Source organism: Tupaia chinensis, unplaced genomic scaffold, assembly GCF_000334495.1.
Source record: "Tupaia chinensis unplaced genomic scaffold, TupChi_1.0 Scaffold143836_2, whole genome shotgun sequence".
Classification (NCBI taxonomy): domain Eukaryota; kingdom Metazoa; phylum Chordata; class Mammalia; order Scandentia; family Tupaiidae; genus Tupaia; species Tupaia belangeri.
Window position 1 is genome coordinate 586443 of NW_006203687.1, and position 14756 is coordinate 601198.

Here is a 14756-nt window from a genome sequence, read left to right on the forward strand (position 1 = left end):
ACCCAAAAGAAAAAACCTCACAAAAAAAAGAAAAAAAAAAAAAAAAAGAAAAGAAATCAGCTGATGAAGGCATGTCTGCCATACACAAGCCACCAGTGGGCGCACTGTAGGCCACGCTAACTCTTGGCTTGCAGGACTGAGGGTCCCCGGGGTGGCCTACTGACCTGCACATATGCAGAACAAAGGAGCCTGGGCTTCCGTTTCTGACTGGAGCCCAGAAGCTAAAAATGAGAACTTGGCAACCCAAGGCCATTTGTGTGCAACAGGCTCTCCTTCCTACATAAGCCTGAGTCATCTTTTTGGTGCCAACAGAAAATCTGTAAATGGATTCACTCTCTGGAGAACATGAACTGAGGTAAAAACCAATGTTATGTTCAAATTTTAAGTGATTTTAAGCTTCTACTCTGTAGACATTTCTATCTTCTAGTCCACATGTTTACTGCAAAAATAAGCATGTGAGGCTTTTAACAAGTTGGGGTTTTTGTTTTGTTTTGTTTTGCAATGTGATTCTCACCATAGTCCTTTTTCACTTTCAATCTTCTTCAAGGTCAAACACAAAGGCGGGAAGGAGTGTGCACACCTCCTACAAAACCCGAGTTGTTATTCTTCGAGGGTTATGATTTCGGTGTCACTGTCACCACAGTGCTGCTCGTGCAGTCCCCCCAGATCAAACCCATCTAAATGGCTCCCACCTTCACCCGTAATATACTGACCCCACCTGTCCCAACTGCCCCTCCCAGCCAATCCCCACTCGCAGGCAGGCCTGTCTGCAGCCCACCCACACAAACGTCCTGCAGAACTCGCCGGTCCACTCTTTCTTCGTACTTTCACTCATCCTCTCCCTCTATTTCGGGCCAAACCAGAAGCTGGTGGCACCACCCTGGGCTGGGATCAGACAGAGCCCACAGGACTCCAGCCTCTGCGATACTGTCACTGAGGCTCGAATCTGCTCATAGGCGTCCTGAATGAAGTGGCCGGGCGAGGGGGAGTATGGGGGCACAGACTTCCTCTGGAGGTGATCACAAGAAGGGGCCGGGCAGGCCTGGAAGGCCGCCCCAGCCTGGTATGGAGCTATCACATTCTTTAGAATTAAAAATTTAAGTTAAAAAAAAAATAGATGGGCCAGCAGATGGTCGGAACAGTTCAAGTCCTGGACCTGATGGCTCGCTTTCTCACTTTCCCTCTCTCTGTGTCTCTCTCTGGTGAGTGCATGTGCCCTACAACAAATTAAAAATAATAATAATAATAAGTAAAAATTAATAATTATTTAAAAATGTATATAAGCACATTGCAGAAAATAGAAAAAAAAATACTTAAACCTAAGAAAAGCAGCGGACATCACCCGCATGTGTAAGAGTTTCTCGCCTGCTTTAACTGTATTTTCGAGTATATTAACAACATCACTGGTAGTAACTGACCACATGTGGCAGCTCCAAAAAGTCCACATCAAACAGGTATCGGGGAAAACCTATGCATGGATTTCGACTTTTTGAAATTCCATTTCTCCATAACTCTTTGATGTCAAGCACTAAGTTTTACATATACAGAGTAAGATAATACCATGCATGGGAGGTGGATGTTATCCTTAGTTTCTGGATTAAGAAATTGAGGCCAAAGGTGTATGGGAAACAGCAGGCATAATCGCTCACCCTCAGCCGACTTCCCTGCCCCTCCCTACAGTTCCTGTTGTCTTCCTAAATCTCCCACTAACAATGCTGGGGGTGAGGACAGTGTTTTCTGTTCATTTCTAGAACACATTATGGTATCTCTAGTTTCTAAAATATGGAGTATTGTGGGATAAATGTGCCGTTTGCCATTAGTTGAAGTTTCAAAAAATTCAGAAAAATGGATAGCATTATTTTCTTTTTTTTCAGAGAAAATTCTTTTTTTTTTCTCTTTTTAATAAATTTTTGTCATAAAATGCAAGCCCTTGCTGGAGACAGACAGAGAGCGGTCAAGTGAGAAACCACTCCTCATTAGGGATGGCCATACTGCAATCCCTTCTCCTCCATTCTCCCCTCAGAATTTTGGGCATGCATGTACACTCGCCTGGTGTGATTTTCAAGCTGCCGGGTCTGGGACTCAAACTGCGGTCAGCCATGTGGAAATCCAATGCCTTAACCACCATGCCACCTGCTGGCCCTGGAAGAAAGTCTCCTAACCTACTCCCATAGGCTAACATTTCAGCTGTCCCTAAGTCTGGGTTTGATCATTTAAACCAGAAATTCTCTTATCTTAAATTCTAGGACAGAAATAAAGCTTTTTGATGGAGTTTATTACAAACATTGATATTCCTAGATCTTATCTTTGGGGTGACCTTAACTGTACCACTTAGTTGATCAAATTTTAATTAAATGGCCTCTTACTGACTTAATTTAAACAAAGATCCTGTCTTCACATTGCTTTAATGCTCGGTCACAAAAGTTACAAAACTCCAAAGTAGTTCATTCTCATGAAGTTGCCTTAAAGTTGAAACAAAAACACATCCTTGAAGAGTAAAGTTTCTAAAAGCTTCCCTGTCTACAGAAGTAAGCACATATTCAACATGGAGCTTATTTTAGTCACATTAACTGTAAAACTGCAACAGAGGTGCTGCTCAACGTTCAGCATTCTGCAATGCAACCCTAAAGGCACCCCTCCTGGTCCCCAGGGCCCTGCAGGAGTCAACTGCAGCCCACAGGCCTCAACTCCTTCAACTCCAAAGACAGCCAGGGGCCCTGGAAGAATGAATGCACTCATCCCTCAGGCCTGCCTGGAAGGAGAAGGCTGTATCCCTCCTCCTCGTGAACACAGCCGACAAGTGGATAGCGGCCTACATAGCACCTCGAGCCCCTGCAGGCTCCTGAGAGTCAGCCACAGGCGTGTCTTGTTGAACCAGTCAAGACCCTGTTCAAGTTTCTCTGGTTGGTGTACCTGCTTGCTTCCATTTTTATTTGTTTTAAACTAAAAGTAAGGCCCTGTGATGCTCTACTCTTGGGGGACCCCTTTCACCTAAAGGCCAGCTTTACACTCACTGGTCCTCTGGAGGCCCACCTTCCTCCTGACTGCGCTGGCAGGATCCGCTAAGTACCTCCTGCCTGCTGAGACACTGCCACAAACCAGGATCCATTCACTCGGACCGCTGTCTTACCATACAGTTCATCGCGAAGTGATTGTGCTGCGTCTGAAGCTCCATTGCATGAGGGTGGCTGGTCCCGATCTCCGTGTAGCTGTTTAGAAATAGGCCTTTGTTGTGTGTGATCCAGTCAAACATCTACCAGAAGGAAAAAACACCGCCTGGAATCATTCCAGAAGAGAAATGACCGCCATGGAGGCCCACGGATGGGGTCGCACCAAGAAAAGACGACCTTGCTCTGTCAACCTCTCAGCGGTACGGACTTCTAGAACAGGTCAGCAGCTCTGAACCTGCAGGACCTACAAGAACATCTTGTCTAAGGGGCTCCTCTTACAGATGAGGAAGTAAGAGGCAGGTAAATTCAGAGGGCTGTTTGAGCCCCCCCAGGCCAATTGAAAACTCTGCTCTTTTTTTAACCCAGTCTTCCTGTCATAAAGAACTGCTGAATTTGTCACACTGCTTCTCAGTTACAGACTTCAGTGACAACTTAGATGAAATTACAGGCTCGCAGGTCTTGGGTTTGCCGTTGGTATTGCCCACAGATACTGACAGTGATACCAGTTCAAGATTATGCTGCTGAATGCAAGAAGTTTACAGAAACCTTTGCAAATGCAAACAGCAAAAGTTACTGTGAGAATATAAAGGGCTAGGAAAAAATTTAACGATGACATGTGTCTTTTGTGTGTGTGTGTGTGGAGAGGTTTTTGCTATAGGGCGTGTGAGCTCACCAGATAGACAGAGACAGACATAGAGACAGAAAGCGAGAAATCACCCCCCAGGGGGGATGGCCACACCACAATCCCTTCTCCATTCTCCTCTTGGGACCTTGGGCACACACGCACACACGCCCAGCGTGAGTTTTAAGCCACTGGGTCTGGGATGCAACCCGTGGTGGACTACATGGGAGTCCAGTAACATAGCCATTACACTAACTGCTGGTCCCAGTGTCTTAAGGTTCAATATATATGCTACTTCGATAAGGATACCAATTAAGAGGTTTACAAGGAAGACATTTAAGAAAATAGAAATGACTATCAATCAGCCCTCTTCCAGACTAGAATCGTATCTGTGCTTCTAGTAACTGGAGAACAGTTTCCTAGTATCTTTGACAAGACACTAAAATCAGAAACATACTGGCAGGCATGTTAAGAGCTTACCGTATAATAGTACAGGATTATTATTGTTTGAAGGGCTCTTTTACACCAAATATTTTAAAGCAGTTTTTGACTTTATATTTCCCTGTCCATGTAAAAAATGATTCCATGATCTCGAATTCAAAACGACTGATTCACCTATGTTCAGGGCTTGCAATGCATTCCTATAAATAAATGGTGTTTTTCATGGCTAAGATTGAATTAGCTAGGAGTTGACAAAAAATTCACTTTGACTAGTTGGTTTGTCTTAAGCACAAGAATAAAGCAGGAGATTATAGATAATTATTGTCTATATTGTTCAGAAGTTACCACTTTTTTTGGGGAGAGAGGTTAAATTTTGGTACAGGATGAGTGTACTCCCCAAAGAGAGACAGAGAGAGGGACAGTGAGAAAGCACACCCTCACCCCAGGGAGAATGGCCATGCCACAGTCCCAGAATGCTTTTCAAGCCACCAGGCTTGGGACTGGAAATGCACATCTGGCCACGTGAGATCCAGCTGCCTTCACCACCACCCCCCGTGCTGGTCCCAGAAGCTATTATTCTGAATGCACTACTCACCTGTTAGTTTAAAACATACCCAGGGGGCCAGCAGCTGACGTGGTGGTTAAGGCGCTGGACACTCCCACATGGTCAACCACGGTTTGAATCCCAGACCTAGTGGCTTGCTTTCTTACTTTCCCTCTCTCTCTGTATCTCTCTCTGGTCAAATTAAAATAAATGAATGAATAAATAAAATAAAATAAAAAAGTGGCTTAAAAAAAAAAAAAAAACCCTGTAACAGAAATGGTGTTCAGTAGCTAGCTTTGGATAAGTGGAAGGGAAGGTGTTAACAAAACACATACATAACTACTGTCTTCAATAGCATAACCCTATAAAATGTTCACTCTTCTCACCTTTCTTATAGACCTCCTAGACCACACCATCAGAACTTTTAACTCCAAGTTTCTACACCAGCACTGTCCTCTACGAGTGACACGGGGAAACGGATGCAGGTGCTGTCTCTGACCCGATGCTGGCTAGCGTGTAACCAGCGCCCTGGGCTTGCTCTTCTCTCCCACCCGACCAGACCCAGTGACCCAGCAGCTCGCCTGCACGCCCTGTTGGGCACTGCTCCCCCTCTTTACCTTCTCGGCATCCTGTTCGAACAGCCTCAGCTGGAAGCACTGGTCCAGCTTCAGCTTCCTCACGTGCCACATCTGGTGCAGGTGCTGCCGCGTCGAGTGCAGCCGGTCCAGCATGGTGGACACCTTGGGCAGGAGGTTCTGCAGGTCCGCGTTGCCCGAGCCTGAGTTCTTCTTGGGAAAGCTATCGCTGCTCTGAATCCTCTGGAGCAGCTTCTGTCCCTCCAAATCCAAGTCCTCAATGGGGGCCTTAATCACCTTCTTCTTCAGCTGGGAATGCTCCTCGATCATATTCCGAGCCCCCTCTAAATCCTGAGGCAACTCCTTCTTGGCCAGGATGTCCTGGAGCTCCTCCAGCCGGGACAGCATGTGGGTTGCATTGCTGATGTAGTCTTCGAAGGCAACTCTGATTTCAATCCACTCTTCATGGTTATACTCCAGGCAGCCATCAAACTCAGGAGTTAGTTGAGAAGGATCAACTACTTTGGTAAGGCCTTCTAAAGAGACCATATTTGTCTTAAGGAAGAAAAAGAATTGTGTGTGAGACTTGCAACACTGAGTCACAGATTTTCCAAGTTTATCTATTTATAGCAAATACCTGGCTCTGGCCCCGTAAAAATAAATGTGGATGAAGTCAGTATTACCAGTATAATGAAAAATAAATCCATCAGAGCAACACATGTTAGATAAAATACTTAACATTACAGACCGTGTGTATTTCACAAGAGCTAAAGAACTGAGATCTTTCCAAGAATGTGGAGATCAGCCTACTCTGTCAGGCATATTAAACTAGGAGATATGTTAAATTACAAGTACAGAGCAGATAATTCAGAATTTTCATTTTCATCTATGCATTCTTCTATCCATTCCATTTTACCCACTTGTATCACTCCCTATGTAGAAAACTCTGCAAAGCTCCCTCCTCTCTGCTACCAACTAATGTCTTGCTCTTGGACTTCCAAACCAGTGTAAGTGCCACAGGGCACCTGAAAACCTGTATTACATACACGTGTTGAGAACCTGTATTAGGTACATGTGTTGAGTACATGTATTACATACATGTGTTCATAGGCTGCCTATTAAATGAAAAAAGCTGCTCCAACCACACCATCCTTACATTTATTATGTCCTATCCAACCTCGCATCAAGTGACAGAAGTTGGGCTAAAATGACTTTTTAAAAACTAAGAAAATACCCAAGGGTTATTAGCAAGAAAGCTGGTGGAAGACAGAGGGATGTTTCGCTCATTGTAATATCTATCTGCAACCCTTCAGACTGCATTCCCATTCAACAGCACAAAGTCCTAGTCACCTGCAGTCGACAGGAAGTCTTAGCCTCACCTATCAGAATGTGAACCAGATTCATATTAATATTATGCCTCAAGAAACACATGGGGGGAACAGCAGTTGGCATAATGGCTATGTTGCTGGGCTCCCAAGTAATTGACCGTGGTTCAAGTCCCGGACCCAGAGGCTTAAACTCATGCCGGGTGTGTGTGTGTGTGCATGCCCAAGATTCCAAGAGGAGAATGGAGGAGAAAGGATTGCGGCATGGCCATCCACCCTGGGGGGTGATTTCTTGCTCTCTGTCTCTCTGTTTCTCTCTTTCTGGTAAGCACACATGCCCTATAGCAAAAACGAAAGCACACATGCCCTATAGAAAAACCCCCCCCCCCCCCAAAAAAAAAAAAAACAAAAACAAGAAACACATGGGAGAAGGGTGATGAGTGCAAAGACAAAGGTTAAGAAATAAAAAGAGTTGTCGCCTAGAACTTATGGGCAGAGCAGAAAAGGAAGGGTGACCCATCTGGTCACCTCTGGCCTGAAAGAAACTAGAACTGGCATCTCTGTGCAGGTTAGACTGGGTAGTGTAAGAAACAGCGAAAGGAAGAGGCATTAGAAAGGGGCTCGGGGGCAGCAGGCGCTGTGGTGGTTAAAGTGCTGGACCCCACATGGTTGACTCCATGGTCTGAGTCACAGACCAGGTGGCTTGATAAACACAGCAGGTGCAGATGTGTGTGTGCCCCAAATCCTAAGAGGAGTATGGAGGAGAAAGGATTACATGTGGCCACCTCCCTCTCACTTTCCCTCCCTCCCTCGGTCTCTCTCCAATGAGCACATGTGCCCCGTGACAAAAATTTTAAAAAATTAAAAAAAAAAAAAAAAAGAAAGAAAGAAAAGGAGGAACTTGCTCCAAAGCCTGTCTTCCGTCTACAAAGTTACTGTAGCCAATTCCTGTCTCATGTGCTGACTTTGATGACCTCCAAGAGGCAGCATTCAGAAAGGGGCCAGGAAACTGTGAGGCAAGCCCAATGGTTTTTCCAATGCAGGGATTTTAAGGGCCCTGAGGGAGAGGGCATAATTAGACCAGTAAAAACGTTCATGAATTATACTGCCAAACCATTGCTTTCACTTAAAACATGTATACTTAAATGCAATACACTGTAAATTCTGTATCAAGAAAACATTGGGTCGTCAGGAAAGTCATGGTGCATTTTTACAAAGAAAAATATGTCATGACTTTCCCGATGACCTAATAACTAAGACCCAATAAATCGTCCCCCAATCACTTCTTACAGGGTGTGACGACAGAGGGTTGCTGCTTTCTTCCTTGCATTAAACCTCCGGTGTACAAGTGGTGTGGTGGTTAAGGTGCTGGAATTCCCACATGGCCGACCATGGTTCCAGTCCCGGATCTAGAGGCTTCTCTCTCTCTCCCTCTTCCTCTCTCTCTTTCTCTCTCTCTCTCTGGCAAAACTCATGTGATAATAATAATAATAAATCAAGTTAAATAAATTAAAAAAAAAAAACTAAAGATTCAGATTCCAGACAGGAAAATCAGTACTATGGAAAGGAATTTTAAAATCTAAGCAATATAAATTTGAACATACTCTGAAAAATATAGCATATGACCTAGAGAATAAGTATTAATACTGTCTGATGTGCTTCAGATTATTGCTGTTTACCTTAAAACACACGGATACATGCACTAAAACTTAGGTTTGGGCAGAGCTGCCAGAAGCAGCAATCTGTTTGACCCCAAGTTAACATGGTTCATTATTAGGAATTAGAGCAGAGCGCGAGTGAGGCTTCAGGCTGGCAGGAGCACTCTCTTCTCATCACCATCCCATTAAGCGAACTCTGACAAAAGCCTTGTCAGAGCCTCGGGAGCTTAAGAAGCAGGGTGATGGTGGAAACGAAACAAAGTTCTCGGGCCGAACATGACTGGTTTTTTGTTTTGTTCTTTGGTAGAGGTTCTTGTCTTAGGGCGTGTGCACTCTAAGGAGAGAGAGAGAGAACAGAGAGAATGATGGGAGGGAAAGTGAGAAATCACCCCGCCCAAGGGGAATGACCATGGCACAAACCTTTCTCCTCCACTCTCCTCTCAGGATCTTGGGCACGCACGCACATGTGCCTGGTGTGAGCTTCAAGCCATGGAGTCCAGGACTTGAACCACAGTCAACAGTGTGGGAGTCCAGCAACCTAACTGCTACATCATCTACTGGACCCACACTGAGATTTGTTTTTTTAAGATCACGCAAAAAAACAAAAACAAAAACAAAAACAAAAACAAACAATGATCTTTGGTGCCTGAGCTCAGGGCTCTGAACAGTTCTTAGAGTAGCACTCCACTGTCATAAATGAAAGGCCTGGTACATGGAATAAGTGTGGGCCATTCTTTCCATTATGAAGGATGGGGTGATGCCCAGTCCCCTCCGTATTTCTCCCCCTGGAAGTCTGAGTTGGGCATCGCTCCCTCAGACCTCCTCACCTCCACGGATGAGGCATGACGATGACCTACAGCCACGTCGTGCTGCAGAGCTGCCTGGGAAAAGTGCTCCTTCATGTGAAGTCCGAGGACCGGGCTTCTCTAAGGTCACGGTCCACCTCAGCAGCCCCTCACCTCGACCCAGAGGTGAAAGCTAAATCCTCCTTGGCCACTCGGGTAACACACACTGCTTTGTCATTTTATGCAATAACAAACTTAGGTATTATGTGCACGTAAGATATGCAGTTACGGAACGAGTGGCTTGAACATCTATCATCTATCATTGGTGAGACTAAGTCAGCTCTTTTCCAATGATCCACACCACGCCTGCCATTCAGGGGACCCGCTACCAGGGGAAGTTACCTCAAATTCAAACTTAGAACTGCCGAAGTTCGTCCTCTGTTTCTGCCAGAAGTTGTCCGGCTTGATGATCAGGGCGACGTGGATGCAGCAGGGGAAGGACTCCTGCAGGATCTTCAGGAGGGGCTTGATGGAGTCCCACTTGGAGCCGCGCATGTCCACGATCACCGTGAAGCCTCGCTTGCAGACCTCCTCGCTGCGGGGAAGCACACGGGCACAAATCACGGCTGGCAGCCAGGGCACTCCGGCCCGAGACCCACTGGGAGTCCCAGACCTCGCCCAACACCCTGCCTGCGGTGCCTGGGAGCAGAGGGTGGGCGCATGGGCTGGCACCCAGCACCAGAGAGCGGCAGTCCCACCCACAGAGCTCCACTGTTTCCCCACCAGAAACACAGAACATGCGCGGAAAAAGAATGGTGTACTGAAACAGGGTCCAGCTTCCAGACCTCCCACAATTTTAAGTCTGCATTCATGGTTTCGCACCCTGTCCTCTCTGCAGGAGGAAGAAGACGACCCTTGTACCCATCTCTCTGGTCTCTGCTGTACTAACTGATCGCAGGCACTCATGCAGCAACTCCGATGGGCAAAGATCCCAGGGAGCAGTAACAGGTACAGACCCCTGGCACACACAGTGGAGTGCAGACAGGGTTGAGTTCCACAAACGGCAGTTACCCCACGATTCCTGGAACCACAGGTGCCGAAAACAAGCGCCAGCAGCGTGGCTGGCAAGGGGGAGGGCTTTCCAGGGCTCATTTTGTTCCTGTTACCTGTCGTCTTGCTCTCTCAGCAGTTCCCGCCTGTCCCTGGGTGTTCGCGGCACCCCAGGTGGGCTCTGTTTCTGTGCCCCTACTTTCCTAGCAGTACAAAGACACGGCTGGCATCTGCACTCTGCTGCACTGCCGCCACCCGCCACCACATGTGGTGTCCCATATGAGCAACCGCGGAAAGGCTGCTGGCCCTTGTGCAAATCAAGGCAGTGCTGGGAAGCCGCAGTCTTCCTGTCTCCTTGCTCTTACAGTTAAAAAAAAAAAAGCCAGCTTCTAGTGTTACTAGATCTCAGCCCCTAACTACATGGGAAATACATATAATGCACGTCCCCAATAAAGAACTGATGCGTGCAGGTGTCCTTAAACACAGGTCACGAACATCACCTCGCTCGGCTGTAACTTTGGAGTTACGGCTGGAAGCTTCTGTGGCAGCTAAGGACAGCTGTCATCCTCACGATTACGTGCTGGCCTGTCCCGGTCGCAGGCCAGTGAAGGCTGCTGACACAGCGCCAGATGCTAGTAACCAGGTAGTGGCTACCCGGAAGGTTTCTGGGTTACACACAGGCCCTCAGGAGGCCCGGGTGAAGAAGACGTCGGAGCTCAAGGTGACTCAATGCAAGGGTGATGAAGATGTTTGACAGTTTTCTGCCTCAGGTAGTGCCCTGAAAACCTAGTCTAAGCGGACAATGTGGAAGACACACAGCTATCACTAAGTGGTGTTAGAAAGCAAAACAAAACCAAAAGAAGTCACAATTAAAACCAACTGCATGCTCTCTTTCTCACAGCCTCTCCCCTCCCCACCCTCCTCTCCGCCTCCCCTGTCCCCCCATTCACTTACTCCCCACTAGCTTCTTTATCCAGATTTGTACCATCACAGGGAGTGACTGGGTCCAAGTTTCGTAGCTGCAGGACGTCTGTGGTCTCGAACCTTCTCCAGACGCCTGTGCTGCAGAACCTGGTGGAACCCACTGGACGGCTCAGTCACAGGGTACTGAAACCGCGAAGGGAAAACGGGCTGGCCCCCAGGCTGGCAATCACGCACTGTCAATGCCTGCGTAGGAGTGACCGTCAGCTACCCCACTCAAATGTGAGCTGGACTAGATCTGACCCTGGCTCGCACACTCCTGTGGCCATCACCTCCCCTCCATCCTAAGCAGGTCTGGGGCCGCAGTGGACATCACGGGCAGCAGTGCCACTGTTTTCTGGTCTTAGCAAAACCTAGAGGCAAACAGGACTCCTAGGAACATCCCCGAAAGTCTCCCAGATCACAGATTCAGCATTCTGGATCTCCTTAGGCTCTAGTGGGGTTCGTAATCCTGCACGATTCCATTCCACAGGACCACAAGGCACAGAGGTGCTGGGGCCAGTACAGAGGATGCTGGCTGCCCTGCGGGGGGCACTCTACCCCACACCATGTGTTCTGCCCACGTCAGACAGCAGAGCGTGGGCACCACAGCAACGCTCCACTTGTTTCACTGGCTGCTGTCCAGCAGACTGCACTTGGAGCATCTTCACCCCGGCGCTATAAATGCCCTGGTGGCCTTTCCCTATCTGGCCTTCTGCAGAACTCTCATCAACTGCAAAGCCCCTCTGCTTCAAAGTGGCTTAACAGCAAACCGGAATTACTCCAGGCTTCACAACAGGAACAGTCAGAAAACACAAAACCAAAGGTTCTCTGCACTTGCGGAGTTTACAGCAGGCTCAACTCTTCACCTTCCTCCAGGGGCAAACTGTTACCACCCAGTGGCTTCGCATGAACTGGGAGCACACAGCCTTTCAAGCTGCCTTCTTTCACAAAGCTGCAGCCCGTCATGGCTCACAGCCGTGGTCTGCAAACCTCCCCGTCAGCCCCCGTTTATGAGCACCTAGTGAGCATTACAGCTGTCCTCCGAAGGGCTCGGCCCTCCCTCCACCTTGAAGACACTGCTCTTAGGGATCTCCGACCTATTAACCAGGACTCCTGCGGTCTGAGATATAGAACATTTACATAGAATTAAGATGCCCTCTCGACGCTGATTCTCTAAACGGAGAAACTCTTTAGTTCCTAGACGAAGAAAATATCTATTTATTTATTTTTTAGGTTTTTACCACAGGACACGTGCCCACATAGAAGACAGACAAACAGAGACAGGGAAAGTGAGAAAGCTCCCCTGGGAGTGGCCATGCTGCAATCCCTTCTCTTCCATTCTCCTCTCAGGATTTTGGGCACGCACGCACACACGCCTGGCATATCTCTCAAGCCGCACAATCCAGGATCTGAACTGTGGTGTCGGCCGTGTGGGATCCAGTGCCTTAACCAATATCCTGCAAGTATCTTTTTATACAAAGAAATGAACCACATAATTTCTTAAGCGACTACCAAGAGCATGACAGTAAGACTGACTGATCCAAAGAGCATGATAGTAAGACTGATTTAACTACCGTAAGTCATGCTAACCAAGGCCAAGTTCTAGAACACAATTGAATGAAATATTATTCAAGCAATGAGGAGAACAAGACTCATGTGATGAGGGTACTTCAGTGTGTGGAAAAGTGAAATTCCAGCACAAGTTTATTCTGGTGCAAGAAAAATTTGTATCTTTGCACAGTGTTCTCATAACACACGTTTTCGACTTCTTGAAGACCCCTCATGTTTTCGTCACTGTGCAGGAATTCCTGACAGCAGCGAAGACTACACTGTCTCTTGTTTCTCCAGCACACAGTTCATGCCGTTTCCCTGCAGTGTAACCCTATGAGCTCACCCTATCCCTCCAGCTCTAGTGGGGTGGGGAGGAAGGGGCCCAAGTAACGATACTCAATCCATTCAGGCTCGACTGTGACGACCATGGACAATCTGGATGCATGCAGGAGGAAACCAACGAGATGACCTGCCTCGACGCAACATGGCAGAAGAAAACAAGGAATGTGAAAGGACGACCGGGCCACGTCGGAGGCAGTGGCTGCGTCACTGCTGCGCTGGACGTGCAGCAACGAGGCGGCTCAGGACTTAGGAGGATGCCAGGACGTCCGGGTTATTATTGCAACTCACAGAGCAGAAAACCAAGGGCAGAAGTGCAGTCAGTCACCCCCGGTCAGTCAGAGTCAGAGGCCCAGGCTTTTCTGGACACGGGCCCCTCTGCACACAGTACACTGGGGTGGTGTGCAAAGGGACGGCCCGAGGGCCACCTTCCCATCTCAGAAGGATGGGAGAAGGGACAGAGAAAGGGTCTCACAGACCCCCAGCGTAGGCACACGATGTAAAGCTGGGTAGAAACCCCAGTGTTGACCCCACCCTAAAACTACCACAGCAAGTAACCAGGCTTACAAATCACACACAGGCCTACTCACAGGTCTAAGAGACCTCACTTGCCGGGTGATGTTCACTGATTCTTTTGTTGGGGAGCGCAGTGGCCAGCAGGACACGGGTATCCACAGGACCCAGCCCACCATGGCTCTGTCTGGGACACATGAGGCCCTTCTCCTTTACCCCATGGCAGCGGCATCGCTTCACGCTCACTCCACCTCCCTAAAAAGCTCGGTAACCACAGCAGCAGCTCTCACTGGGGACTGTGGATGCGGAGGTCACCTGGGCGCGGGCAGTGACTGGAGTGGCAGCTCCGTAGCAGGAGGGTACTCTACACACTGTCATTACGGGCACAACCATACACCTTGAGGATTTGTTGTAAAATACTCAGGAGAATTAGAGAAAGTTGAGGTGGGCAAAACTGGAAAACGCTACAGCTGTAACATGGAGCGCGTGCTCCGTGAGTGAGCCTGTGTGTGTGCTCCCTATTTTCCACAAAAAGTTCCCTGGTTTTTGTTTACTTTTATGTAGGCTCATTCAGGTGTTCCAGAGTGTATCTGAATCAAGTTTTTAAAGAAATTATTCCCAGAGAAAAACAGAGAGGGACATGTCCTGTCCCTTTTTTTCCATTCCTCCATCCTGCCAGGATCTTGGGCACGCTTGCACATGCGCCGGGCGTGTTTTTCAAGTTGGGACTTGAACTGTGCAGGCAGCCATGGGGAATCTGGCTCTCTTAACCACCAGGCCAAGGGCTGATACTGAATCAATTTTTTTTAATGTTAAAATAGAAAGTAAGTTTAAATTTACCATCAACACAGATTTCAAAACCAGAAAGCAAAGTTATATATGGTATTCCGATTACGTAACTAAAAAAAAAAATCCCCTTAATAAAACCCAAACTTTATGGTATTTTTGGTTTGCATTTTTTTTAGGCAGGGTATGTTTTGATCTTACTGCCTTGGCCTCCCCTGCTGCTGGGGCTGTGAGCATAGCTTTCAGGGCGGGGCTGGGAATCGAACCAGGCTCCCATGTGGCTTCAGCCTGCTGAGCAGTGTGTTAACCAGGATGCACTACCACAGCGGGGCCATCACTCTCAGTTTTGTGTTAAACTATGTAGCATGCGTCATGCGGGTTGGCAGGGACTTCTTAGGTCTACACTGCCCGTTGTCTTTCTCTGCTTTTCCATC

At 47.7% G+C, this 14756-nt stretch overlaps 1 protein-coding gene across 1 annotated transcript in view; it reads right to left on the reverse strand.

Moving 5' to 3' along the window:
• The window catches only part of TRIO (trio Rho guanine nucleotide exchange factor), a 298566-nt gene that overhangs the window by 220138 nt on the left and 63672 nt on the right, over positions 1–14756 (reverse strand). The window contains exons 4-6 of the mRNA XM_027767024.1: positions 9523–9715; positions 5395–5907; positions 3131–3253 (exon numbers count right to left, since the gene is read on the reverse strand). Of these exons, the coding sequence (XP_027622825.1) occupies positions 3131–3253; positions 5395–5907; positions 9523–9715 (829 nt within the window). The remainder of the gene's footprint in view (positions 1–3130; positions 3254–5394; positions 5908–9522; positions 9716–14756) is intronic.